This window comes from Vidua chalybeata, chromosome 8 (assembly GCF_026979565.1).
Source record: "Vidua chalybeata isolate OUT-0048 chromosome 8, bVidCha1 merged haplotype, whole genome shotgun sequence".
Taxonomy (NCBI): domain Eukaryota; kingdom Metazoa; phylum Chordata; class Aves; order Passeriformes; family Viduidae; genus Vidua; species Vidua chalybeata.
The window spans coordinates 3,465,740-3,491,536 of NC_071537.1; the positions used below are offsets into that span (position 1 = coordinate 3,465,740).

The window sequence follows — 25,797 nt, forward strand, 5'->3', positions numbered from 1 at the left end:
AAGGTGCCTCAGGAACTTGAAAAGGGCTTTTAGTGTGGATTGCCAAAAATAGGGAGGGTCATGTTGTAAGACACTGCTGGGGCCACCCAGTTTCCAAACTGGTTTGGGTGGTCACAGAGACTTCTGGCTGCACACCCCCAGCTTCAGGAGCTTGACTGTATCCCTGGTTTCAGCAGCTGAGTTACAATAGGCTTTACTCATCTGATCCCAAGATTCATCTGTGGAGCAGCCTTGCAGTGGTGTTTGGGATGTGTTGTATTAAAGGTTATCTCTGGGGAAGTGAAGAATAACAGCCATTCCACCTGAGCCATTTTACAGAGATAATTGCGACAAGAGAGTCTCAAATAGTCATTCCTAAAAAAAGCAATTCTCAATATAGTGAATTGTTTTCTTTTTTCAAGAGGAGAACAGTGTCTCCTCAGTGTAATGGTTTCTTCATGTTTTTAACTCTTATTGTTATTATCCATTATAACAATGTTCTCAGGCTTTGAACATCAGGAAGGAAAAGATATAACGAATAAAGTAATGGGATACTGCAGCATAATCCTTCTTTTTTTTACTTGGCAAATTGGGTGGCCAAATGATGTGGTTTCGAGTAGAAAATGTAATGACTCCCCACAAATGTAGCGTAAAGTTTAATTGGTATTGCTTTCCATAAGGTGGTTTTAAACCGTGCAGTCAGTCAATGACCAGTGCCTAAACATTGGTGCCAGGGCTGGGCTGGGCACCAGTTTGGACCCACTAAAAGGCACCCCCAGAATGGGATGATGGGGTTGAGCCATCATCTGTGGGCGTTTAAGGGGGCACAGAGTAAACACCAGTGTAAGGAGCTTGTGGGAAGGGCAGCTGGGATTCATCCCATTCCATAAAAGGGTCCCTTAGGCAGGGGACAGGAGCTGGCAGGGCTGTGACCTGTGTGTGGCCTCCGCAGGGATCGCCGTCTGCAACATCCCCTCGGCCGCCGTGGAGGAGACGGCCGACTCCACCGTGTGCCACGTGCTCAACCTGTACCGGCGGAACACGTGGCTGTACCAGGCGCTGCGCGAGGGCACGCGGGTGCAGAGCGTGGAGCAGATCCGCGAGGTGGCCTCGGGAGCCGCCCGCATCCGCGGCGAGACGCTCGGCCTCATCGGCTTTGGTGCGTGCGACAAGGGCGGGCCGCTCCTGAGGGGGCTCAGCGCCTCTGCGCTGCCCTGGGAGCATTTCCATGACCCAAGAGGAGCATTTCCAAAACCAGAGCCACCACAGTGGATCGGTGTGAAATGGACAGAACATCTCGCGTGGTGTTTTGGGGAAGGAGCTGCTTTTGAGCTGTGGTTGAGTCCTTGGAGGAGCACGGGTGAAACATAGTGGTGTTTTAGAGGGACCACAATTCTAGAGGTAGTGCTGCTGTCCTCTCCCAGAAATACCCCATCCCTGAGCCACAGCTACACCAACCCAGCCTTCCTGAGCCACTCTGGCCTGCACAGTGGCAGGGCTGTGTAAAACAGAGCTTAAGTTCAGCCACAGCTGTAGAGTTTCACTGTTAGAGGTGGGATCAGCTCAACGGGAAAAGCTCGTATGAGCATGTTTAAATGGGGAAACTGAGGCAAAGCAAGGGAATGCTCGGGAAGCCCAGCAGCCCCCAGGGGACAGTCCTCAGGTCCTGCTGGGATCTCAGCCTCATGGACACAGGGGATTTGGCTCAGTTAACTCCCCTGTCCCTTCCCTTCGGCACAGGTCGCACTGCGCAGGCGGTCGCGGTCCGAGCCAAGGCCTTTGGCTTCAACGTGATCTTCTATGACCCGTACCTGCAGGACGGCATCGAGCGCTCCCTGGGCGTCCAGCGGGTCTACACCCTGCAGGACCTGCTCTACCAGAGCGACTGCGTCTCCTTGCACTGCAACCTCAACGAACACAACCACCACCTTATCAACGACTTCACGATTAAGCAGGTAATTAATGCACCTCACGCGCAGGGCCGAGGAGAGCTTTGGTGGTGGGCAGGACCTTGAGTGCAGGAGCTGGCCACAGATCCCTCAGCTTCCCCAGTGAGCCAGCAGCTCCAGAAGAGCTGCTTGCACCCAGGTGTGTCTCCCCACAGTGTTGAGGGGGAGCAGTGTCCTGCCAGGTAAATAATCCCCATCCCTGTGGCGCAGAGGTGATGGCAACGGTGAGTTTTGTTTGCCAACACCAACCAGAGATGGAGATCCCATGGAAAACCCATGTGCAGCGGGATGGGGGTTGCTCTGGGGCTGGAGCACAAAAAGAGGGGGTGGGGGGTGAGGGCAGCATGGGGTCGGTGCACCCAGCTGACGGTCATCCCTCTCTGGGCCGGGGCAGATGAGGCAGGGGGCGTTCCTGGTGAACACGGCCCGCGGGGGGCTGGTGGACGAGAAGGCCTTGACCCAAGCGCTGAAGGAGGGCCGGATACGAGGGGCCGCGCTCGACGTGCACGAGTCGGAACCGTTCAGGTAAAGCTGCGGCTCGCGGGGCCGGCCCTGGGGTGGCATCGCTGTCACCGTGTGTCGTGGCACAGCCGGGGGTACCCAGCACCACCCACGGAGTGTCACTGCCCCTGGTCACGCCGCCCAGCACGGGGGGACAGTGCTGCTGTTGTCACCTTGCAGCAGCCATCGGCTCTAGGCCAGCACTGTGTGCACAAAGGGACGCTGGGAGCTCGGAACAAGAACCCAGCCTGTGTTTAGAAAAAACTCCAGAACATTCTCTAAGCCCTTGAGTACAAATTCACTGCACTCAGTGCTGGGCAGTTTTGCCTGCAGCCTGGGAAGGGCTGAGTTGTAACTGAGAGTGCAGCTTCTCTCACCACAGAAATATTTAAAGAACAAAAAGTTTGCTCCTACACAAGGGGAACCCCAGTGTCCACCCTTCCCATCCTGGGATGACCCACAGCCTGTCCCTTTATCCCCACACTGCTGCAGACACCCCCAAACATTATTCTCATGGGAGCATTAAGCCCAACCACTCCATGGGTTGGTATTTAAGCTCTTTTTTGGTGCATTTTCAGAAGCCTGCATTTTCTGAGCCCTGCACAGAAGCTGTGCTTCCTCCCCAGCACTTCTGTGGCCATTTTGGGCTGGCAGGACCATCAGGCCAGGGAATCAGGGAATGATTTGGGCTGGAAGGCACCCTAAAGCTCATCTAGCTCCAATTCTTTGCTGTGGGCAGGGACATCTTCCACAAGAGCAGGTTCATCCGAGCCCCACCCAGGCTGGCCTTGGAAGGAGTGTTGCATATGCAGAGGGCAGGCCACAAGCCTTTTGCTGTTCATTTTCATTCTTCATTTTAACATTGATTGATTGTTCATTTTCCCCTGCTCCCAGTTTTGCTCAAGGACCATTGAAAGATGCTCCCAACCTGATCTGCACCCCACACACAGCCTGGTACAGCGAGCAGGCGTCCCTAGAGATGAGAGAAGCTGCTGCCACCGAAATCCGACGTGCGATCACAGGTACCCAGCCCCTGGGACACTGGGCTTGGCTCCCTGGGTGCCTGGAACAGGAGCCAGGAGGAGCAGAGACAGGGATTCACCCTGCCCATGGGAAAGGGATCTAACCCCAGTTTGCTTCCCAGTAAAAGAGCTGAGAACCCAAAGTTCCCTGTTTAGTTGTGACAGGTTTTGTGTTGGTCTTATTTTTTTTAATGAATGGACAAATAGTGGTGTTGGTGGCTGGGAAGAACAGGACAGGGAAGCAGTAATTGCTGCCCCTGTTACTGGTGCTGACCCACACAGTGGTGCAGACACAGCACTGCATTCCAAAACAAAATCCCAAGGTGGTGGGCACAATATTCCAGCAAAAGAGTTCTTCTCTTGTTCTGAAAATCACCCTCAAGGGTGAAAATCACCCTCTGAAAGCCAAGTGTTGGGAGTGAGGGTGGGAAACTGGTCTCCAACCCTGCACCCAGGACAGCCAAAACATCCTCCTGAAACAAGGAACGTGGGATTCTTTTTCCTCCCATCCTTTACACTGACAGACACAGTGAAATTATAAGCATTGCAGCTCATTAGAGGGTGATGAAGCTGGGCCCTGCCTGACACAGACTCACCTTTCTCACCAACTCCAGGGCGCATCCCAGAGAGCCTAAGGAACTGCGTGAATAAGGAATTCTTTGTCACGACGGCTCCGTGGTCAGTAATAGACCAGCAGGCGATTCATCCCGAGCTCAATGGTGCCACGTACAGGTGAGCAGGAGAACGGGAGCACCGGGACACCGGCAGCACCCGCGGCCACTGCACGGCACGGATGGGACAGCGAGGGGCATGGGACAGCAAGGGTGACCCCGGCTGCTGGCACCCCTCCCTGGGGACCAGCACTCACAGCACGGGGGCTACTGATGGGGTTGAGCCAGCCCCAAAGGGTGGGTAAAGCCTCCCTTCCCAGAGCCTGCATCCCTGCGGGCTGGGAATCGCTGGGCAGCGCCTCTGGAAGTGGCAGGACCCCCCCCCCCCACGAGCTGGATGTGACTTCTGAACTGCAGCAGCAACTCTCTGCTCCTGTCCATGACCAACCTCTGTGAGCCAGGCCCAGCTCGTAGGTTAACGAGCCAGGGGAAAAACTCCAAATATAGGGCTGTAGTCAGGTGACCCAATTTCCACCTAATCCCGAGATTAGGGGTTACTTACTGCTCTGTTCAGATAGCTCCAAGTATGCTGGTAGGAGACATTAGGCTCAAGGAGCTGGAGCATGGGCTCGTTCAGGGTATCACCACTGCCAAAAATACTCTGAGCTACAAAATACCCTGCAGGGCACATCAGGTCATGTCAGGCAGAGCCAGGCCAGAGTTACCCAGCAGCAGAGCCCCAAGACAGCTCCTGGGCCATGCAGGCCACAGGCAGTGAAAGCTCCCTCTGACCACCAGAACGTCCAAACCTGGAAAAAGCCTCCCCTGTTCCCACTCTTGTTCCCAAACACGTGGGCAGTGCCAGCACCTGAGGAGAAGCCTTGGCTTCCCAGCTTAACCTGTCTCTGCAGGGAGCCTCAGCCTGGCTAAGCTCCCTGGAGCCCCTGTAAGCTGGCTCAGCTCACCACCTTCATGGACAGGTAAAATTCCTTCCCAGCTTCCCAATCCACCTTGCCTTAAGGCAGTAAAGCTGCAGGGAAGTGGGAGCCCTCAGGCCTCACATGGCCACAGAGCTCCACATGGTTTTGTCCTCATTGGCCCAACATCACAGATGAAGAAATTATTTATTATTATTATTATTATTATTATTATTATTATTACTATTACTATTATTATTATTATTCAAACTCACTGTTGTTTATTGGAATGTGTGTAATTGCTCTTGGAAAAGCTAGATTAGATCTGATCCCATCTCTGAGCTGTGCTGTTCCACGAGGAAGATGCAGCTCCAGGAAATAATTTACAAACCAGGTGTAGGTGTTCAAGATATTCACACACAGGGATGACAGGGTCAGCCCACCAGCATCTGCACTTTCAGACAGCATTCCAGATGGTTCCTTACCCAAATTTCCAAAGGAGAAAGGCCTCCCCATGGTGCAGGAGGCTGTGAGAAAGCACAGAACAAGCTGCAGTCCTGGTGGTGTAGCAGAGGACGTTTACCCAAGGCACAGCAGTTAATGTTGAACTCTGAGCTCTCCCTTGTAACTTAAAAGGAAAAGCACACCTGGCTCCAGGAGGGAAGTGGGATCTCTCTGCTGAGTTTTCTCCACAGTGGTGATGGGCTGATGATGTGTGATGAGCTGTGCTGTGACAAACCTGCCTGTCTGTGTCCCCTCTGCCAGGTACCCCCCTGGGATGGTCAGTGTGGCACCAGGAGGAATCCCAGCAGCTATGGAAGGCATCATTCCCGGAGGCATCCCTGTTACCCACAACCTTCCCACAGTGGCACATCCTTCCCAAGCTCCATCGCCCAACCAGCCCACAAAACATGGGGACAACAGGGAACATCCCAACGAGCAATAGCAGATAATTTAAAAACCATTCAATAAACTTAGGACCAAGAGACATTGGAAAAGGAGTTATACATGAACTAAAAGAGAAGAATTTGATACGAAATTTGTAATGTTGATTTTGGACAGAAGCATCATTGATGTTCCAGTGTTCCCGACAAAGCGACAGCAGCCAAGACTGGGGAGAAGCCCTGGAGAAGTCACCTGCTCCCTGCAGTGCTGAAAACTAGGATGTGATACATTAATGAGCAACTTCTGTTATTGTGTGTTAAGTTTCCTTCATCTGTGCATCAATCACATGAATAAAAATGAATTTCTTTTCCCCCCCCTCAGCTCCTTGGGAAGGACAGGGCTCCTGCACTGTGTCCAGGCCACTGAATTAAGCCATCTTTACAGAGTTAACAAGAAACCATTGTGTGGCTTCAGCCCTTTCCTTTCTCTTGCATCTGGTGACCTCTCCTAACAGGGGGCAGCAGTCCTGGCTTAGAAGTGGAAGGAAAAAAAAAAAGAAAATACTCCTCCTCCTCCTTTTTGCAGTGGCCAGTGCCGTGTAACAGAAGTTCTCCTGCCAGGTCTAAGTTCCAGCCATTCCAGCTGGGATCTGTGGGATGGGAAGGGCAGAAAGGGCTCCTGGCAGTGACCACTGCCCTCCCAGGCTAAGGAAAACCAAACTGCCAGTCTCTTCTCTGCCCAATACACTGAATAAAGTAGCTGTGCATCCACCTATGCCCTGCAATGATGCAAGAAAAAATAAAAGAAGAAAAAAGAAAAAAAAAAAGGAAAAAAAAAGAAGAAAGTATTAAGTTTCACACACTATTTGTACTCAGATATATTTTCTCAGTTTTAAATCTGCAGCTATTTTATCAAGTGGAAAAAGTCTTGAGCTGGAAAGGGTTCAAGAATAATGTTGCATTTCCTTATGTCTCAGGAAACACTTTTTATGGTAACTTGTCGGACTGTCTATGAACAAAATCCACTTTTTTAGACATTGATAAAAGTCTTCTTTTCTTCACGTGATATTTTATACAAGAACACTTCAAGATGTGTTATTAGATGTGACTGATTTTAACAAATCCTATTAGATTTGTATCAACTAGTTACATGTTATATTCATAGTCTTTTGTGAATCACCGCCTTTTGTTTTTAAAGATGGCCTGTTTTGAGCCTTTGTATGGGTACATTCCTGTTTCTGTGACAAAAAAAAAAAAAAAGAAAAAAAAAAAAAAAAGGAATCTTGAGCTGTCCCAAACAGACAAAAAAAGAAACCAATGGCTATCAGTATGTTTTGGTTTAGTGTGTTACCGTTACTGTATTTGTTTATTGTAAAGGTGGACATTTAGCGTTCAGTGCAGTTTTCAATAAAAAGTGATAAAATTTCTATAATTTCTGAAAGGCAAGAGCTCTCGCTGCAATCTGGGGCTTGGAGACACTGAGAGGTAACCATAAGGTACAGAAACATAATTCTGGTCACACTTGGTGAATATTTACAGTCTAGTGGGAGAGGGGAAGGTCCCTTCCAACTCAGACCATTCTGTGATGAAGAGAGCACTGTGGGCCACTAAGTACACAGGCAGCTACAACTCAAACAACATTTTCTGTACATTCTCAAGAGCTGAAGCATTATCAAACCATTGGAAAATAAAGCCAAAAAGTGCTCAAGAGGTGCTGCTGGCTTTGAGCCTCACTGGGCAAATGGCCTGTCTGTTCTTGTTTCCACCCTTCTTTCCCACTGTGTCCAAGTGCCACACACATGGAGTTAGATGAGGACTAAAAAAGCTGAAACCAAAGTGTCCAAGTTACAAAACTCTGTATTTTGTTTGCTTAAAATTAAACTGAAAACTTGGTTACCAGCTTCAAACATCCAAACAAGAGGTCACCTGTTACAGAGTGATTGCTCCTTGTCAGTGCTCAGCACAGCCCAGCAGTGAATTATCTGTGACCTCTGTGAGAAACTGGGATAAAACAGGTCAGATACAGGGGTAGTATTTGGAGACACCAAAATGACCATCAAAACCAGGAGGAAAACATTTAATTGATGTTAAGGTTTAGAGTTGTTTTAAAAATAAACGAGCCCTGGTACTTTGTTTCTCAATAATCCGGTCCCTCCCTGCGCCGCAGGATCCGTGTGCCAGCAGTGACTCCGAGCTCAGAAAATGCTGGAGCTTTCATCCAACACCCAACTTCCCTTTCAGCCAAAACCAAGGTCAGAAGTGCCACAAGCTCAACAGGAGCAGAGGTTAAGCCATCCCAAAGGTTACAAGTGCCTGCAGGGAGAACACCAGCAAAACATGCAAAGATTGGAGCCGTGGAAGCGGAAGGGGAAGAATGTCATCACAGCTGGGAGATGCCGGAGCACCAGGAGCTGCAGCTCTCAAATGGGAAATTATTGGGCAAAGAAATGGGAAATGAACAGTTGTTGCTGAAGGTTTGTGGCTGACAGAGCCATGCTGCTGTTGTCCCACTCAGGGAATGCAGACAGGAAGGCTCTCCTGGGAAGGCTCCATCTCCAGGGAGAACTCCCAAGATGTCAAAGGAGCTGTCAAAACAACCAGCTTCAAGGTGACAAACACTATATAAAACCTTTTAAAAAGGTATTAGGGAAGTTACTGAATAAAAGGGGGGAAAAGGAAAAGCAGAAATTAAAGTCTTCACACACACAAACCAACCTGGGTAATGGAGGAAATGCAACTCAGGAGTATTTGCCATAAGCCATGCAGCAGAACTTTGGAAGAATCCAGAATTACTAAATTTTAATATATTACAAAACAAAAGAAATACAGGGATTTTCACTGAGGAAGTCATAAATAAAACCAGAAAAAAATCCTGACCAGCTGTAAAGGAGGTAGCAATGAAAAGCTAAATTCTATGCTAGGAAAGCAAGTGCTGCTGTGAACGATGTATGAGGAAAATAACATTGAGAAACCAAATTTTTTTTATATATATTCATGGCTGAAAGTGCAGAACTTGCTGACAAGTTGCAGGGCAGTGTGTGCAGATTAATCTCAGTGTCTGTAAACTTTGAGGTGTGTGACTGAGGAGCCACTGACATACACTGACTGCGGTGCGAGCACGAAGCCGGGGGTTGCAGCTCTTTAATCTACAAGTACAGGAGGTTTGGATTACTCTGATTCTGGAAAAGACACTTCACCAGTTCCCAGAGGGCCTGTGAAGCATGTGAACCTGAACAGCCCACTGTACAGCACATCAGAACAAGACAATAATGATCAAGGAAGCCAAGTGATCCGAAGTACCAGGACTGTCCTGTCGGAGCAGAGTGAGAAATTCATCGGTGCATGCGTTTGAGAACAGCTGAACTGACCACGGGGACTCCACTGCTCGGGGGAGGGCTGGGGGACAGGGGCACAATGCAGGCTGCCCATGGACAGCAGGAGAGCAGGGCAGGAGAGCTGGGCCAGTTTGGCTCAAGGTAGACTTTCACATTGGTAATTCTCCCCTCGGGACAAGGAAGCTTTGCTTCCGTGAACAAACGGCCAAAAGAACACGGGTGGGAGGTGAGAACTCCACAGCATCCTCGGAGCAGCCCATGGAATCAAGGGCTTTTCCTTCTGTCCACAGGGCAGCTGGTCGGGGGCAGGCTGGGATCTGAAGTTACAGGTCTGGCCACTGAGAGCTCCTCAAGCTGGCTGAGTTAGGATCCCCGTGGTCACAGCACGGCACATAAACCACTCCAGGCACAGTTCACACCAGCTCAGGGCACGGAAATCCTCATCCCAGCTTACCCTGCATTCAGCTCCCCGGACAGAAAAGCTTTACATCCTCAGCTAGACAAGGTATAAAAGGATTTCACTGCAAGGTAAGGATAAAAAAATTCCCAATTTAGAAAGGGAACCTGAACAAGGACTGTGTGCTCATGAAGAACCCCTGTAGTATCTGGGGTTGGGTGGTGAGTTTGAGTCACTCACACATGGCAGAGCAGCATTCATCCTTCACCTGGAAATCTGGGCATGCACCAAGCAGAGGAAATCTAAGGGCCAAAAAAGGTGAAGACATAATAAACCTCAGTGGAATCTAGGACGGGAGAACTGCAAAATTAATACAGTACTTCATTATTTCTTTACTTTTGGTGTCGTCACCAAGTTTCTGTAGGAGTTGTGCACGTTTCAACACCATCTAAGCAGCATTTGGAAGAAAAAGCAGCAACTTCCTCAGGCTTTCCATAGCTCTGAACTACATAAAAATAGGTGCTATGGGGCTTTTTTCCAAATTCTAATTAAAACAATTTCATCTACTGCAAAATTTCTTATTCAACCACCACACCATCAAAAGTGCTTTTCAAGACAACCTGAATTGCACTGTATATGTAAAAACTGGCATTAACCTTTAGTGTTTCAGTGATTTTAGATAAACTTTATCCATTACAGGTTACATGGCTAAAGTTATCAAATATAATAAAATTTCTACTGGAGAATATACTCTGAACTTACAGTCTTAGGAACTTACATAAGTTTAAGTATGGCCACATCAATCAACATGCAAGAAATTCCCAGGTTTACATACTGAGAAATATATAACAGTGCTTTTAAACAACTTGAGCATAGATTCTTCTTTTTAATTAGAACTGCCAAGTGGATTCTCACTAGATTTAGTGACTGAGGAGTAACCTTTAAAAAGGTGTTTTTCCATTTGCAATAAAGTTTGAGTGATCAAAGAATAAATGATAAAAATTATATAATTCATAACACAGCAAGACGGAGTTTTGACAAGATTAAATTCTCAATTGTGTTCAAGTTCTCGTATTTCACACAATTTTGTTTAGTGTATGCTCACAGGAATAAAATCCATATCTTTTAGGTCACTTCTCTGAATAAATATCCTTATGTATACTGAAAGGAATCTATTAACTATTAGAAGAAAAAAAAAAAAAAGGCAAAAAAAAAAACCCCAAGAAGCTTTTTCAGGAAACAAATCATTTCACTCAATGTAAATTTAGCTTCTCTTCCAGTTTGTTCCGTAGAGTTTAGGCTTTATTACGTGGGCACAGCAATAACTAAAATATTAGTAAAATAACGAACGCATTTTTGCTTATGACTTGCTGTGGATAGCTGTGCAAACAAAAAAAACCTCTCACAATCTGACCTGGGCACTAGTGAGATTTCACAGGAAAAGGCCTTTCAGGGAAATGTGTCAGAGTATCTAAAAGGTGATGGAGAAAACCAGGTTCTACTGTAAAAGAATCTCAAAGGGAGGAGATATCCAGCTCACATGTGCTTTCAGAAGTGCCCTTAGTTGAAAAATTTCTCTGCAATAATTAAGATGCTGGTATACGTTTCCTATTACACAACCTCTTACACAACCACATGCGGTACATTTATAGACAGATTTACAGTCAGAAAGAAAAATGGGGTTGGTTTGGTTTTTTTCCGTCTTGATAATAAAATTAGCTGTTTTTTGTTTCTTTTTCGTGTTTTTATACAAACTGTAGTCCAGCCCACTTGGCTCTCTCCAGGCAGCAGGATGAGCGTCCATCCTCTCCCCGTGCTGTCGGAGAATCCTTCCCAGCAAGTATCCCCTAGACCTGGGTCGTTCCACACCCAACTGCTACAGCACAACGCTCACTCGGGGTCACGCACTCTGCGCTGCTCATTTGCACTTTATTCCCCCTCACTCATCGTCGTCATCCTCGTCCTCCTCGCCGTCAGACAGGGACGTGCAGGGCCGGATCTGGCGGTAGCGGTCGAGCCACTTCTCCACCATCTGGGTGACCAGCGGGTGGTTGCGCCGGCGGGAGCTCTTCTGCATGGCCACCAGAACCCCTCCCTCCGTCACGCAGCAGTCCAGCCACTCCCGCAGCAGCTTCTCCTGCTGCTCCTCGTTGCCTATCTTTGGGGCACAGAAAACACCAGGAATGAGGCTTCCCGAACGCCCAGCACCGGCCCTGCTCCAAGCGCGGATTCTCTTAGCCTTGTCTAGGATTCTCCTCAGCCATCTTCTCTTTATCTTGCCTCTGCTCTAGGTAGCCACCCCAAGGCATCACACCCAGAAAAGGAAAACTGATGCCCACTGCATTTTCAACCAAAGGCTCTGGAAGTTCTCTCCAGCTCTTCTCCCCAGTTTTTCACATGTATATTTCCAGTACGGCCTTCAGTTATTTTTAAGCAATTATTTATCTCCAGTAGGCACCATATATAAGAAGGGAAGTCCTAACAGAGCTTTCTGGCTTTACAAACACATTTTTAGGTGCCTAAGTTCTCAGCATATTTTCTCTTGTAAAATATAACAAATATCACGGCTTGCTGAAGAAACATCCCTTTCTAGACTTGAAGCTCATATTTTTCTCCTTTTATTTACAGAATGCCCACTTTCTGCAATTACTACAGTTTTCCAGCCCTCCCTTCAGCCATGCACACCCTTTAGTGAAGCAGTTCCACATTTTTATCATAGTTATTAAAGCAAAAATGAGTTGAGTTTCATTAGAATAGAAAGTGGAAAATGCTGCAACTATGGGTCAACATTTGTGCTTCATCTTTAGGGAAAAAAAACTCCAAAAGTCATATTTCAGTCTTGTCTTAGTGACAGAACCCTTATTTTGGTGTCCTTTTCTAGGTATTCTGATATTTAGTGCTCTCAGGCACGGGGTGGGATTGTTGGGGTGTCCTGTGCAGGGCCAGGAGTGGGACTGGATGATCCTTGTGGGTCCCTTCCAGCTCAGGACATTCGGTGATCCTGTTCTGTGATTTATGTGGACAATGAAGCTACATTCTATTTAGAGAGCTGTAAATAGGCATCAAATTTGTGGGAAAATACCTTTCAGAATCACCTGGAATGATGGGGAAGGGAGCAGCATTAATTCACCAGAACAGCACACTCCCTGTAATTCTTTGGACACCAAAAACTCGGGAGGCTACAGAGAATGCTGAGCTTCAGCAAGCAGCTGTGACAAGGTCACCACCACACGCCAGGTGTTTCATTCTTACCTCTTGAGCAGAAAGGAAGTGAATGTGCAATAATTTCCTCTCGCTGTCCACCAAGGGTAGAAAAGTAACAGTAACATCATCGTCAGTGTTCAAATTAGCACCAGCGCCTCGATTGCCATAGCCGTCATTCTCCATGGCAACCAGGGCGGAGAAATGGCCCCTCGTGTAGCCCAGAGCTATGGGACTTTTCCAACAAAAACTCTGTTCCCATAACAAAGGCAAATACACACCTGTGGGGAAGGAAAGCACAGGGTAAGGCTCAGAACTGCTGCTCAGCAAGGAAGGATTTTGTTACAAACCGTTGTGCTTTGGGCCAAAGGGAAGCACATCACATTATAAACGTCCATGGTTTGTCTGCACTGTCACAGGCCACACTCTTCAGTAGAGATAATTGTTGTTAATTAACACAAGTCAAATATCTTTGCAACTGTGCAAGTTTAGACACAAAAGATTACAATCATAACCAATACATTACCACAGCCCTGAAATTTATGGTCTGTAGTGCAGTGACAAACGAAAAGCAAGGTTAGAAAAGCAGCCTTTTATGTTTGATAATTCTTCTTAAAACTGAAGAAAAAAAAGATTCTGCATGACAGAAATAAAGGCTACAGTCAGATGTCTATTTTTACCAGAGCAAAAATTCCACCATCTGCTCACAAAACTTATTATTAAAAGAACTCACTGCACAAAATGTTACTCAGCAGTGATGTAACCCCTCCCAGAGAACGGGACTGCTCATATACAGCACTCACAGATTAAATTAACACACATCAATTATTCATATCAATTTAAGAAAAAAAAAAGAGAAAAAAGCACCAAAAAGCTGATACTACTTTGCTCAGCTACAACCAACACCTGATGTCACAGATTCTGAGAAGAACTGCACTTTTTCTCATCACTGTTTTTAGCAATAAAGACAGCAATTTGCTCGAGGTCTCAAAATAAAACTGGAACTCCTTTCTTCCAGGAACATAAATAATTCTTGGTGTGTACTGCTGCAAGACAACTTAAGCAAAAGCACAGCTCACCTTGTGACAGGTTAAAAATAGCCCCACACAAACTGAAGTGCACATGTAGCATAGCAACCCCTCCTAGTACAGCTGCTGCTGCAAACACAGCTCCTCGACAGCCATGGAGAGGGATGGGCAACGCTAAAATGGGAATCCGAGGCAGGAGTGGCTTTGGAGCTTCTGCTTAAGTTTTGAGCTCATCTTTTTGTACTGCAGTAAAAATTAGTAGGGGCTACAACTAAATAATGCCTTTTTTCCTCCCTGCCTTGTTTTTGAATTAGCAATAAAGAGCTACCTACAAGTCTTGCCATTTGTTTTAAATTAAGAGTCACACAAGTTTTTACAACACCTTGATTTAAAGACAGATGCTTTCAATACCTTCTTATCCCTCCCTCCTGTCCCCATTAATTCTCAGACTAAAGCAATGTTAAACACTAAAGGTGAAGAACAGAGGATAAGCGTTCACCAAAAAGTTTCAAACTTTTGCATTAAGAGAAAGAACCAAACATCCAGTCAAAATTCAAATTTACACTGAAGATGACATCCAGTCAAATGTAAGGAAGACAGTCCCTCAGTTCCTGGGAGCACAGCTTTGTGACCTTTCAGGACTGGAACTCATCTGTTTGCCTCCATCTCTACACTGAAATTCAGCAAATGTTTGGAAATCTTGTTTCACCATTGTTTTGTCCTGGTGAAAATTCCACACTAATCATTTCCCCAGGACAGAAGGCTGTGCTGCACTTTCCATTCCTCCTCAACACTGTGATGAGCTCCACAAGAAAAGAATTTCAAGCACTGCCAGGGAGAATATCTAGTGCTCTTAAGAGTTATAAAAGTCACTCTGATATAACGCCAGAAGGTCGTGTAACAACAGTTGACATGAACACAAGCCACAGAAATTTAAAAGTATGGGCTAACCCCTATCCTGAAGCCATCCACAGAGGATTTCGTTTCTCCAGCCTGACCTGATGATCACTTCAGTCAGTCATTTTTTTTCCTGTTCAGTTTTAAAAGCTGTATATTTGTGCCACTAAATACATGTGGCCAGACCAGGAGGGTCTGACCAAGGTCACAGTTAGGGCTTGAGCAAGCAGATCTTCCACCACTGAGGCTTTAGTACTTAAAGAATTAACAGTCAGCTGGAATCTGGGAAACAAGGAGGCTGGCAATTATGGGATTCACAGCAGCTACAGCATGGATGCCAAGCTGGGACAAGGAATCCCTGGGGAAAAAAATTCCTGTCAGGGAGAGTATTTTAGGGGGTGGCTAACAGGGTGCTAAAAACTGAACCATGATGTTGAACAAGCATTAAAAAAATCCAATTCCCTGTTTCTATTATAACCCAAAATTATAGAGTGGTTTGGGTTGGAAGGGACCTTAAAAGCTATCCCCCAGTTCCACCCCCTGCCCAATCTTCCACCTTCCCAGGTGGTTCCAAGCCCTGTCCAACCTGGCTTTAGACACTTCCAGGGACTTTTCTGGTTGATGTGATGTTAAACAGAGGCAGGGACACCCCAGCACTCCCCAAAGCTCCAGGTGCTGAGCACAGCCCACACACAGGCCCAGAGCAGGAGCCTCCTCCTGGCAGCCCACCCCATTCCCAGTCCATTCTGCTGGGTTTCAGCTGTGCCAGTGGCATTTGATGAGCACACATTAACCACAAAAATGTGGCTGGGCAGGGAGAGGAGCAATTCCAGGTACTGGGACACAGGACTCCAAGTTCACCTGTTCCCAGGGCTGTTTCCATGTATGGATGGATGTGGCTTGTGGCGAGCAAATGTCAAGTCATAACTATTTGGCTGCTTGAATTCCTGGAAACCTGTGTGCAGTAAAAGGGTGTTCCAGGCACCCAGTTTCCTTCTGGTTCACAGAGCAAGAAAATGTCAGCACATTTAGGCCATGTAACACTTGTCTGCCTCGATGCCCAATCTAGGAAATAAAACTATTTGCAAACCACTAAGCCTTGGAGTTAAAAGCAACACAAAGCTTTTACTTATGAAGTGTCAGATTTAAGTGACACAAGTAACTGTTCCTTCCCAGCCTTTCATCATCAAAAGAAAAGTTAACATCTAACTACAATGACTACTAAAGTTTTGGACTCTTCACAAAAGTAATTAATTTCCCTACATGAAGTTTTGTTACTGCCCCAAACTTAGAAGCCAAGACTTTAAATAGTTATAAAGTAACATCACTGCACAGCTTAGGGTTTTCTATAAATCATGACCTTGCCTCCTTCCAAAGTGCCCATATTTTTTTATTTAAAATCAGAGAGATGTTTTGGGAAGTCCTCAGCTAAGCTATAAATAAAGAGTGGGTCATCATCAAGCAGATGTACTTGAAGCCAGGAATATGAACTGTGGGCAAAACAAATGTCCCAACCCCCTGGAACACACACAGGTCCTTCCCCATGGGTTCTGTTTACAGCTCAGTTTGGGCAGATGCTCCCAATCCCCTCTCATGTTTTATTATTTGAATAATAAAGTATTAGCATGTCACAGAGGGGAAAGTTGCCCAAACACAAATTTGGCTTGCAAAGCAGAAAATGCATCTTTAAAAATCTACAGATGTTAAGTCTAAGCAAAACTGGACTGAGTCATCTTCATATTCATCTTAAGGACAGTCAGGCTGTCCTGAAGATAAGGAGAAAAAGTCAGAAAGAACCTGATCAAACTATGCAAAATTACAGAACTAATGAGAAATAAGTCAGTATTCACACCACACTTGCTGTAAAGTGTGAATCACTGAAACACAAATAAATTTTAAAAACTCCCATTTAAAGTATCATGGAATTCACTTTTACAGGCACCATGCCCACTATAAAATGAAAAACTGCAAGTTTGGAGAGCATTATTTTGTTCTTTTGAATAGCAAATGAAAATTTACCTACAATAGCATTCCATCCTTTTTCATACAGTCATTTCATGTCACTACTGATTTACAGCGCAACCTTGTGAATTTAAAAAATGAAAGGCTTACCTTGGAAGCGGGTATATCCTAATGTTTCTCCCCGAAAACTCTTGTAATATTTTACTCCATAAACTATAATTGGTCTTCTAAGAATATGTGCAAGTACAAAAATGTGTGTCTGCTCCAAACTCGCTCCAGGCTGAACCAAACACAAAGAAAGACATCACTCGAAACAGAACATACAATCCTCTACTTTGAAATTTGAAAAACAGTTTTCAAATTGGGAGAGAAAATGCTTTTAAGAGTGATAAAGCTTTGACAGGAAAAACAAAAGACTGGAAAAATACTGGAAATAAGGATAAACATTTCAGCTTGTCAGCTGTCAGTAATAATTCTGTCCTATTGCCCAGATTCAATGTAATGGATTTCATTCCCCACTTAAAAGTGAAACTCTGCATAATGTTAGGTCTAAAAATAATTCCTTCATCTGAGGGCACTTTAAGGCAAATACCTTTTGATAGGAAAAGGGCACATACAAAACAAATCTCAAAAAAATAGCACCAAAATCATGTTTATACTTTAAAAGAAGAGCTAAAAATACTCCCATAGCTGGAAGCTTATAGGAATGTAAATCTCATTTTGGAGGGGAGTTATAAAATCTCAGCTTGCTGGAGTTTGAGCAGTGTAACTGACAGATTTGGAGGTGGTTTGGGGAGGTTAAAGTGCTGCAGGAGCTGGATATTAAACATATGATTGATTGTCTATGAGTCTGTTCTACAGACTTCACTCTAATACCACAATTCTTTTTTTGTGTTGCACTGCTTAATAGGGAGCTCAAAAATTATAAATTCAAATGAACCTTTTCTGCACTGGCAGAAGAGTTTACCCAGTAAGATTTTAAGATCATTGGCTTAAGAGGAATGTTCTTCCTTCATACAGAAATATTCTTATTCCCAAAAAACTCTTCTAGTCCTGAAACTTCTTTCTAGATATTAAAATATCTTTTCCAAAAGCCCTGTGACAAAGGAGTTTTCTTACCTGGCTTGCAAGAGAGAGAATGAATGCCCAATCTTCCTGCCACTGCTCCTCTCGCAAGGAGAAATGTAAACCAAAGCTTTGGGAATACCACGATTCCCACTCTTTCCAGCGTGTGTAGAACCTAAAATGTTAACAGAGAGAGAGAAAAAAAGTGGTAAAGGCAAAAATATTTACTCAACCACCATAATCCTGACAGCAGTATTTAACCCTTGTAACTCCCAAGAAGGAGGAAGAAAGAGAGAAGTTGCAGGAAAATTGGATTTTGTTTTGTTTTTTATCTTCAGAAGACTCCATTTATTAATCTTTATTTAAGAACCACTTAAAAAAAAAAAAAAAAAAAAAAAAAAAAAAAAAAAAAAAAAGGCAATGCCTACAGCAAGCATGATCCAAGCTCCTACCAGGCTCCTGCCTATTTTAATACTTCTTGCAATAGGGTTTGCAGTTTTTTTTAAGTCTTATTTAGGTTTATTTAAGTGTTGATATACAGGGAACATAAGTAAGACATTCCATTTCATACAGGAGGAGTTGCTCATTCTTTTCACATACACACAAAAAAAGGTATTTTCTATTTCTAACCACATCCTGAGTCAATTAACCTCAAAGTACTTGCATATCCATTTCCAACAGCCCATAGTTAAGAGGCAGAATCTGTTTTATACCAGATTTCAGAGCAAAGGGGTGGTAATTCCACATTATATGGAGTTGTAAAGCAGTGTGGATAAGAATCAAATATGCAAAGTGGGATTTAGTTTAGTCATGATATTTTATTTAACCATTTACCAAGAAAAATGACACACTAAAAGGCAGGTGTTTGCTTTTTTAAATTTTTAACTCTGTCCAATCACCACTATGGAAAAGCCACAATTCATATTAGGAACCAGGATTTAGGGAACAGTGCTAAGCCAACTTTTAAACAATGGCCTTTACTGTGAAGACAAAGAAACCATTCTGAAGTTTCAGCTTATTAAAAATGTCACTGAAATGAACTCATTTAATTAAAATCTGAGAATATTAGCAGGCAGTGAGTGTGTGTGGATAAGATCTTTCCTGTGCTTTCAGTGAAGCTGTAATCACCCTAAAATCTTGGTGTGTAGGACAGCAGCCACCAACCAGGCTGGTTTTCCTGACTCCAGCTAAAACCTTTGCATGGCTTAAAATTCCTATGATTAAGATATTTGGATAGGTCTGAGCTAATTGACAGTTATATCTACAGGGAATCTTCTGGATCTATATTCGTTTTTTATCCAAACAAATTTCTGCCTTTGAACCTCATAAATATTTTGCCTGTTTTCTCTCATAAATTTCTAACAGCACTTAGTGCTAAATAAATTCATTCCCAGGTTTTCTGAAAGAAATTTATTCAGATTCTGGGGGAAAGAGAAGAAATAACAAAGCAAAACAACAACAAAAACTCCCACACCACCAGAATGAGAGAGAAAGCCCAGAAAATCCAAGGGAAAAAAGAAAAAAAAAGGAAAACATCAAACTACTCCCTAAAAGCTGAATTGTGAAAGTGTTCTCCTAAAGAAGTTTCTTCCCTGAGTTAGTCAGCCATAGACAAGATTTTGATCTCATTTAAAGTAAAGGTTTCAGGTTAACACAAGAGAACTGAATGCATCCATTAAAGAATAAAATTCTGAAAGTCAACTTAGGGCATGTGCCTATTCTCTAGCAAAAGCTAATGGTGGAATACAAAAAGGGCCACTTCAGAACACACATTTGTGTAAACTAAAAAGGTGGAGTTATTGAAAGGTGAGTGGAAAAGACTCCACAGGCCAGAGCCTCTGGGAACTTCTCTATGGAGCTTTTTCTGAGTACCAGACACAAGACTGTCTCTGGCAAATAGATTTTTCTTTGTTCAGCATCTAAACAAACATAACAAAACAAGGTCAAATGAGTTACATGAGTGTTTTCTGTCTGACTATAAAAATAATAATTTTTAAGTGTCTTTGTGGAGGCTTTGAAGAATAATTCCACTAGATAAAAGTTTAAGCAGGTAAGAGCCTGTTCCAGTGACAACATCATTTCCTATCAGCCACATCCTAGCCCACAAAATTAAATGTATCTTCTCAAATGGAATCTATACAGCACCTATAGGATGTACAGAATGACCAATTTACAACAAAATCTGGCTACAAGACTTAAGTCTAAAGACTTTTTCCTAACAAGGAACATGACTTGTTCCTTGAAGACTTGTTCCCTTGAAGGAACACATCAATCAGTTAAAAATTATGCTTCTAATAAGTATAAAGATTACACAAATTCAGAGTAAAATGAAAATTCTGTCTAGACATAAACTAAAAAGCTTAAGATTGAGTAGCCTCTAAGTGAGAGTTATGTTAAGATACAGCAGTAAGTCAGCCTCAATGAACACCAACATTTTGGGAGATTTGGTGCAAAGCTCAGTAGTTTGCAGCTTGTTTTTGGACACCATGTTTAGTTTTGTTACCATAAAGAACAAAACCTGATCTATCCTAAATTTCTGTTCTGGCCTCATGGGAGCTGCCTGTGATGCCAGGGACATTGCTGCATGGTTGAGATGCACACTCCATCTGAACAACTCCAAAGCAGTGACAGATCCTCTCAGACACTGGTTCCTAGGAGAACTGCTACTGAAGCTCCACTTCCTGGAATCCAGCTCTGCATGATAATTTGGGGAGCTCTCCCCCAACAGCACAGAATTTACTTACAGGTACCCCTAAATTAACTGTTGTTGTTGATCTCCTGTACAGCAAGAGGACAGGCTCTTTCTGCAGTATGTGCTGACAATGTTTATCCTGTCCTTGACTACAAGAACATCAAAGAAATGATCACCTGTGACTTGGATTATCAGTCTTTATCAGCTCATCCCTTAGTCCAGGACATCCTGGAGAGCTGTTGGACACCACTGGAGGTCCAACTAAGATTGTCCCTCTAGCAGAAGGAAACCACAGTATCCGACTAAAGAAGGCTGTCGGTGGAAAGCAACAACAGTTGTTTTACAGAATGATAAATCAATTTTATGGCCAAATGACAGAACCAGTTAAATGTCAACACTCTCTGCTTTACTGCCATTATTTTAGCAGACAGAACAGGGATAAAAAGAGCAATCCTGAGTAAAGCCATAACTAAGCAGATGGAATGAAAATACTGAAAAGTTTATAAAGAATAAAAGGCTATCTTCTACTAACAATCTCTGCACAGCTCCCACCAAGCAGCAAGGCATGGCATGTGCATGATTTACATTACAAGGACACAAATTCCAGCTCCAGTAACTGTGGTTAGTGCATGCTTGACAAGTATAAAGCGTTTTAGTGTTTGCAATGCCATTTGCTGAGCATCACAAACCATCCCCAAGTCAACAGCATCCAAGTTTCCAGTGCTCCTATTTAAAACATGAGATAAAGACCCCAGCTGGGACCACAGTGACTGAACAACTTTGAGGAGTACAATCCACCACAGGTGTCTTAGGTTGCAATGCAAGATGTGGCAGGGTGTGTGTATTCTACTATCATCTGTCAGAGTTGGGGCAGTTCTCTGCTGTTCACTGGGCAGTTTTTTCTTTATCTCTCCTACAACCAATCATCCCTCCAGGAGATCTCTTCTGTTCATGGGCCATTAATTATTAATTATCTTCTGTTCCTGGGCCATTGAGTGTCCCTGCATGGCTGAGAAAATTCCATCATCCCATGGGGAGATGCTGTGCCCAGGGGAGGAGTCAAGCATTCCTACCTGGATACAATCTGAGATCCTGGGACACCACAGCAGCCTTTGCCCACTGCATTCCCAGAGAAGCAGCTTTCTGCCCCACTGCATTCCCAGAGGAGCAGCTTTCTGCCCCACTGCATTCCCAGAGGAGCAGCTTTCTGCCCCACTGCATTCCCAGAGGAGCAGCTTTCTGCCCCACTGCATTCCCAGAGGAAGCCCAGGCCCATCTCCAGCAGCCCTGGAGCTTCAGAGGAAAACTCCAGCCTTGTCCAGGATCCTGCTCCAGCCGAAACACAGCTGGCACTGCAGGAGGGCTGAGCCACCATGGAGTGGCACTGCTGCCACCACCCTGACCCACAGAGTGTCAGGTTGTGTTCTGACTCTGGCAGTGTTGTTTTTTTTTTTTTTTTTTTTTGTACTATTAAATTTGTATGTTTAATTTACCTACTAAAGAACTGTTATTCCTATTCCCATATCTTTGCCTGAGAGCCCCTTAATTTCAAAATTATAACAATTCGTTGGCAGGGGGTTTACATTTTCCGTTTCAGAGGAGGCTCCTCCCTTCCTCAGCAGACACCCGGCTTTTCAAACCAAGACACCAGGGAACTGGGGAGGGGTGGCTGTGGGGTTTTGCTGCTCCAGCACATGAAGAAGCTGCCCTAACTCACCAGTGGGAGCAGTCGTGTAAACTGTCGTGCAGAGCCTTGCGCAGCACGGAGTCCTTGTCGTAGATGCCCCAGGTGGCCTGGAGCACGGAGTCGAGCAGGCAGTCCCCGGCTGTGCGGTTCCAAAGTGCGTACAGCCTGCTGTCCAGGCGTGTCCCCAGCTCCAGGGACCAGTTAATGATGGGAGACTCCTCTTCCAGCTCTGCAACGGCACAGCCAGCTCTTAAACAAGCTCTTATTTATCTCAGAGAATTCAGACAGCACAATAATGGCATAGTCTCAATGATCTACCCCTTTGCATGAATAAAACTCTGCTTTCCTTCGTACCAAGGGGACCAAGGACAAATATGTTTATGCTCTTCAGGCCCAAGAGCACAAACAACGTGGGCTGAAGAGAGAAAAACAAGAAGGACTGCATGGGCTAAAGCTGGAATTGGACAATGAACTCCAATATGCAAATGGAGCAGAACTTACAAAATTTCTGGAGATGCTGTGACTGGTTGTGCATTTTGGGACCATTTTGGTTCATCTTGGGTGTAGCCCTGCCTGGACTTTTGTGCTGCCCCAGGTGGATCCATTGAGGCCTTTTAATAAATCCCTGCTTTATTCTTTAGCTCTGTCCACCCTCTGCTCTAGGGCAGCCTTCACAGGGCATCAACATGAACAGGACAACTACACTGGCTGAAGAAATTTCTTCTACTATCAATAAAATAAACCAAAACCAAACCACAGCACCTGCATCATTTGTTTGGGGATTGTTACTGAAATGATTTTTTCCAGTTTTCCTTAAAAAGCTTGTGACTCAAAACTGACTTTTAAAGATTTTTAAAAGCTCTACAAACATGATTTCTACAGACTCCATTCTCCCTCTGCCTCATAAATAGACTGGAAATGTTAAAATTAAAATAATTTTACATGGGCATGAAGTGACAGGACAAGAGTGATGGCATCCCACTGCCACAGAGCAGGGTTAGATGGGATGTTGGGAAGAAATTGTTCCCTGTGAGAGTGGTGAGCCCTGGCACTGGCTGCCCAGAGAAGCTGTGGCTGCCCCATTCTGCAAGTTGCTGGTTTGGAGCAACCTGGTCTAGAGAAAGTCTTCAAGGTCCCTTCCAGCCCATTCTGTGACTTTATGAATTCCAGGGTGCAGAGCCAGTTGAAAGCATCCAATCTCTATTTAAACCATGTTCAGGGACAGAGCCACGTATCTACAGACACATGTAGTTTATTTTCAGTAAGAGGCACATTCTCTAATGAAAAGCCTGGAGTGATCCCAGCTGTTCTCAGTGCATTTACCTTTCTGAACATCTCTGTCAAGTACTTCATCAAATAATTTTTCCTGGACTGTGGGCGGTAGATCTTCAATATCTGGAAAAACAGAAAGCAAATACAAGAGTCACTGAATGTTACTGTAAAAGAGACATCAGCAGCTGCTGCTCAGGAGAACTCACAGAACAGCTTTTGCCCTAACACCTCCTCTGGAAAGCTGCTGTCATATGTGACCCAAGGTTTTGCAGAGCTGCTGAGGCAGGTTTGCATCTCAGCCTCACTGTCACACCTTTGATGCAGAAAGGATCATCACAGCATGGATAGGGCAAGACTGGATTTCTCTGAAGGAGAAAGTGGAGAACAACCACTTTGAGGTGAGAAATATAAAAAAAGAGTATTTTTACTTTCAACCCTATTGTATTTTAGCACAGCTTCAATCCTAAGCAATGGTTTTCCACCCATCTGGAATGGCTTCTCCTCTGCAGTCTATCCCAATGGACTGGTACAGCTTGCCAAGGGATGTGTTTTTCTCCAGAACATGCCCTTCCTTTGTGATCTCTTTCAGGCTTGAGAGAGAAATAGTTCTGAGAACCCCAATGGTTTGCAGCAAGTTAAAAAACAAGAAATGGGAAAACTATTGAGCTATGCCATGGAAAATGCCAGTACTGACAACTGCTCCAAGAGCATTACACACAGAATTTGCAATTACCTCATAAAAGAGAAGGAGAAAAAAAAAAAAAAAAAAGGTGGAAAACTGTATAATGGACAGAACTCTTTTGTGGCTGCTTATCATTTAAAACAACAAACACTGTCACACATTCTAAAACTCAGCATGTGCCACACAGTAAATATTTGCTCCTGGCCTGCATTCCAACAGAGGATAAGCAGTAAAGGGTTGCCAGGCAGAGCAGCAACCAGAGAAACTTTGCTGGTTTCAGCACAATTATGAAACTTAAACACGTGAAAGTTAAGGCAGTAAATAAAATAGGAACAGGAGCATCCAGCACCCCTTCAGGCACTTTAGGGGATAAGGACTGGGGCCTAAGTGGTATTTCAAGGACACAAAGATCTCTCTTAATTGCAGTGTGGTAGCTGCCAGTCCTGCTCAGATGTCCAATACCCCAGGGCTTTTAAGTCCACATTTAGGCACATGAGTTGCTACTGAAGCACATTAATGCCTGGTGCAGGCAGGGTGATGTGGGGTGGTCTTTTTTTTTTTTTTTGTATGATTGATTGGGGCTTTTTAAGCTAAAACTGCTTGCAGTGACCTGCAATCAATGTAAAAGCTTTGCTCTCAAACATCCAAGCATTGGCTTTTCAGGAGGCTCCAATATGTTTATTTGAAAGGTGGAGTGGAAACTAGTTCCTAAAATACATTGTTCAGGTAACATCTGACCAGGATTGTGTGATTTATACTTCTGTCCTTGGAAATGCTCTCTGGAGCCAAACTGCAGAAGATGTGCAGTTGGCAAAGTGTGAGCAAAGTGGAAAGTCTTGATGCACAAAAGCTTTTGAACAGCTTTATTTTTTAATTACTAAATGGCTATTATACAAATCAAAAAGCTGCAGAGTACTTTAAGAGGTCTCTCTTGAAAATACTAAATAAATTCTTAAGCTCTGGAGAGAACATTTCTCACATGTTATGAAATCCTTGTTGCCCCTTTCCCCCCTCTCCCCTAAAAAGCAATGAAATTTTAGTCTCCCATACACCCACCCCACGTGCCTCTCACACAGAATACAACTGAATACAGCACCTCAGTCAGGTGCACAAGTGGTAAATATTATCCACAATTTTGAAGAGATGAGGTAACACTCCACCAAAGGGGTTCCAAATAGAATTCTTGCAATGTTTTATAAAAAAGACAAGCAGATCTGCTGATTGGCACAGTTTGCAGCTGCATGTTTTCTGACTAGTGGTAGCATTTCTATAAAAGGAAAGAGCTTTTGAAAATTAAAAGTCTTCTAATAGCTCCTTGTTAATAGGTAAACATTCTCTTGATGTCAGAATATTCAAAAAGTGCTACTGCTACAACTAGGTAAAAAGAACAGCTCTGGGCCTCAACAGAAAGGACTGAAAGCTAAAATAGCCATGTGAAAAGTCACATCATGGACCAGAAATGTCTGGGCTCCCATCTTCACTTTAAATTCAGCCTTTTCTTAGAACACACCACTTCTCTTCCATTTCTTCATGTCTAAGTAGGACAACAGATGCTCAGTTCACAGGAACAATGTATGGATTGAAGTGTGCAAATATTGAGTAATCAAATTAAACTACTAAATGTGACCTAATAAAATAGGTCTTAATAAATAAAACTCTTAATAAATTAATTAACAAGGCTCTTAATGAATAAAACCTACACACACATCACCACCA

General features: G+C 44.4%; 2 protein-coding genes across 6 annotated transcripts in view; one reads left to right on the forward strand and one right to left on the reverse strand.

The window, feature by feature from the left end:
- The window catches only part of CTBP2 (C-terminal binding protein 2), a 130,324-nt gene extending 124,090 nt beyond the window's left edge, over window positions 1-6,234 (forward strand). For all 4 annotated transcript variants that reach the window (XM_053948514.1, XM_053948515.1, XM_053948513.1 and 1 more), the window contains 6 exons: window positions 932-1,138; window positions 1,720-1,934; window positions 2,323-2,453; window positions 3,324-3,451; window positions 4,066-4,183; window positions 5,745-6,234. In XM_053948514.1, coding sequence (XP_053804489.1) covers window positions 932-1,138; window positions 1,720-1,934; window positions 2,323-2,453; window positions 3,324-3,451; window positions 4,066-4,183; window positions 5,745-5,925 — 980 coding nt within the window. In that variant the 3' untranslated portion in view covers window positions 5,926-6,234. The remainder of the gene's footprint in view (window positions 1-931; window positions 1,139-1,719; window positions 1,935-2,322; window positions 2,454-3,323; window positions 3,452-4,065; window positions 4,184-5,744) is intronic.
- A 1,468-nt stretch (window positions 6,235-7,702) lies between these two features.
- The window catches only part of ZRANB1 (zinc finger RANBP2-type containing 1), a 44,168-nt gene continuing 26,073 nt past the window's right edge, over window positions 7,703-25,797 (reverse strand). For both annotated transcript variants that reach the window (XM_053948517.1, XM_053948518.1), the window contains exons 6-11: window positions 23,451-23,522; window positions 22,158-22,356; window positions 17,803-17,923; window positions 16,834-16,963; window positions 12,848-13,077; window positions 7,703-11,753 (exon numbers count right to left, since the gene is read on the reverse strand). In XM_053948517.1, the coding sequence (XP_053804492.1) occupies window positions 11,535-11,753; window positions 12,848-13,077; window positions 16,834-16,963; window positions 17,803-17,923; window positions 22,158-22,356; window positions 23,451-23,522 (971 nt within the window). In that variant the 3' untranslated portion in view covers window positions 7,703-11,534. The remainder of the gene's footprint in view (window positions 11,754-12,847; window positions 13,078-16,833; window positions 16,964-17,802; window positions 17,924-22,157; window positions 22,357-23,450; window positions 23,523-25,797) is intronic.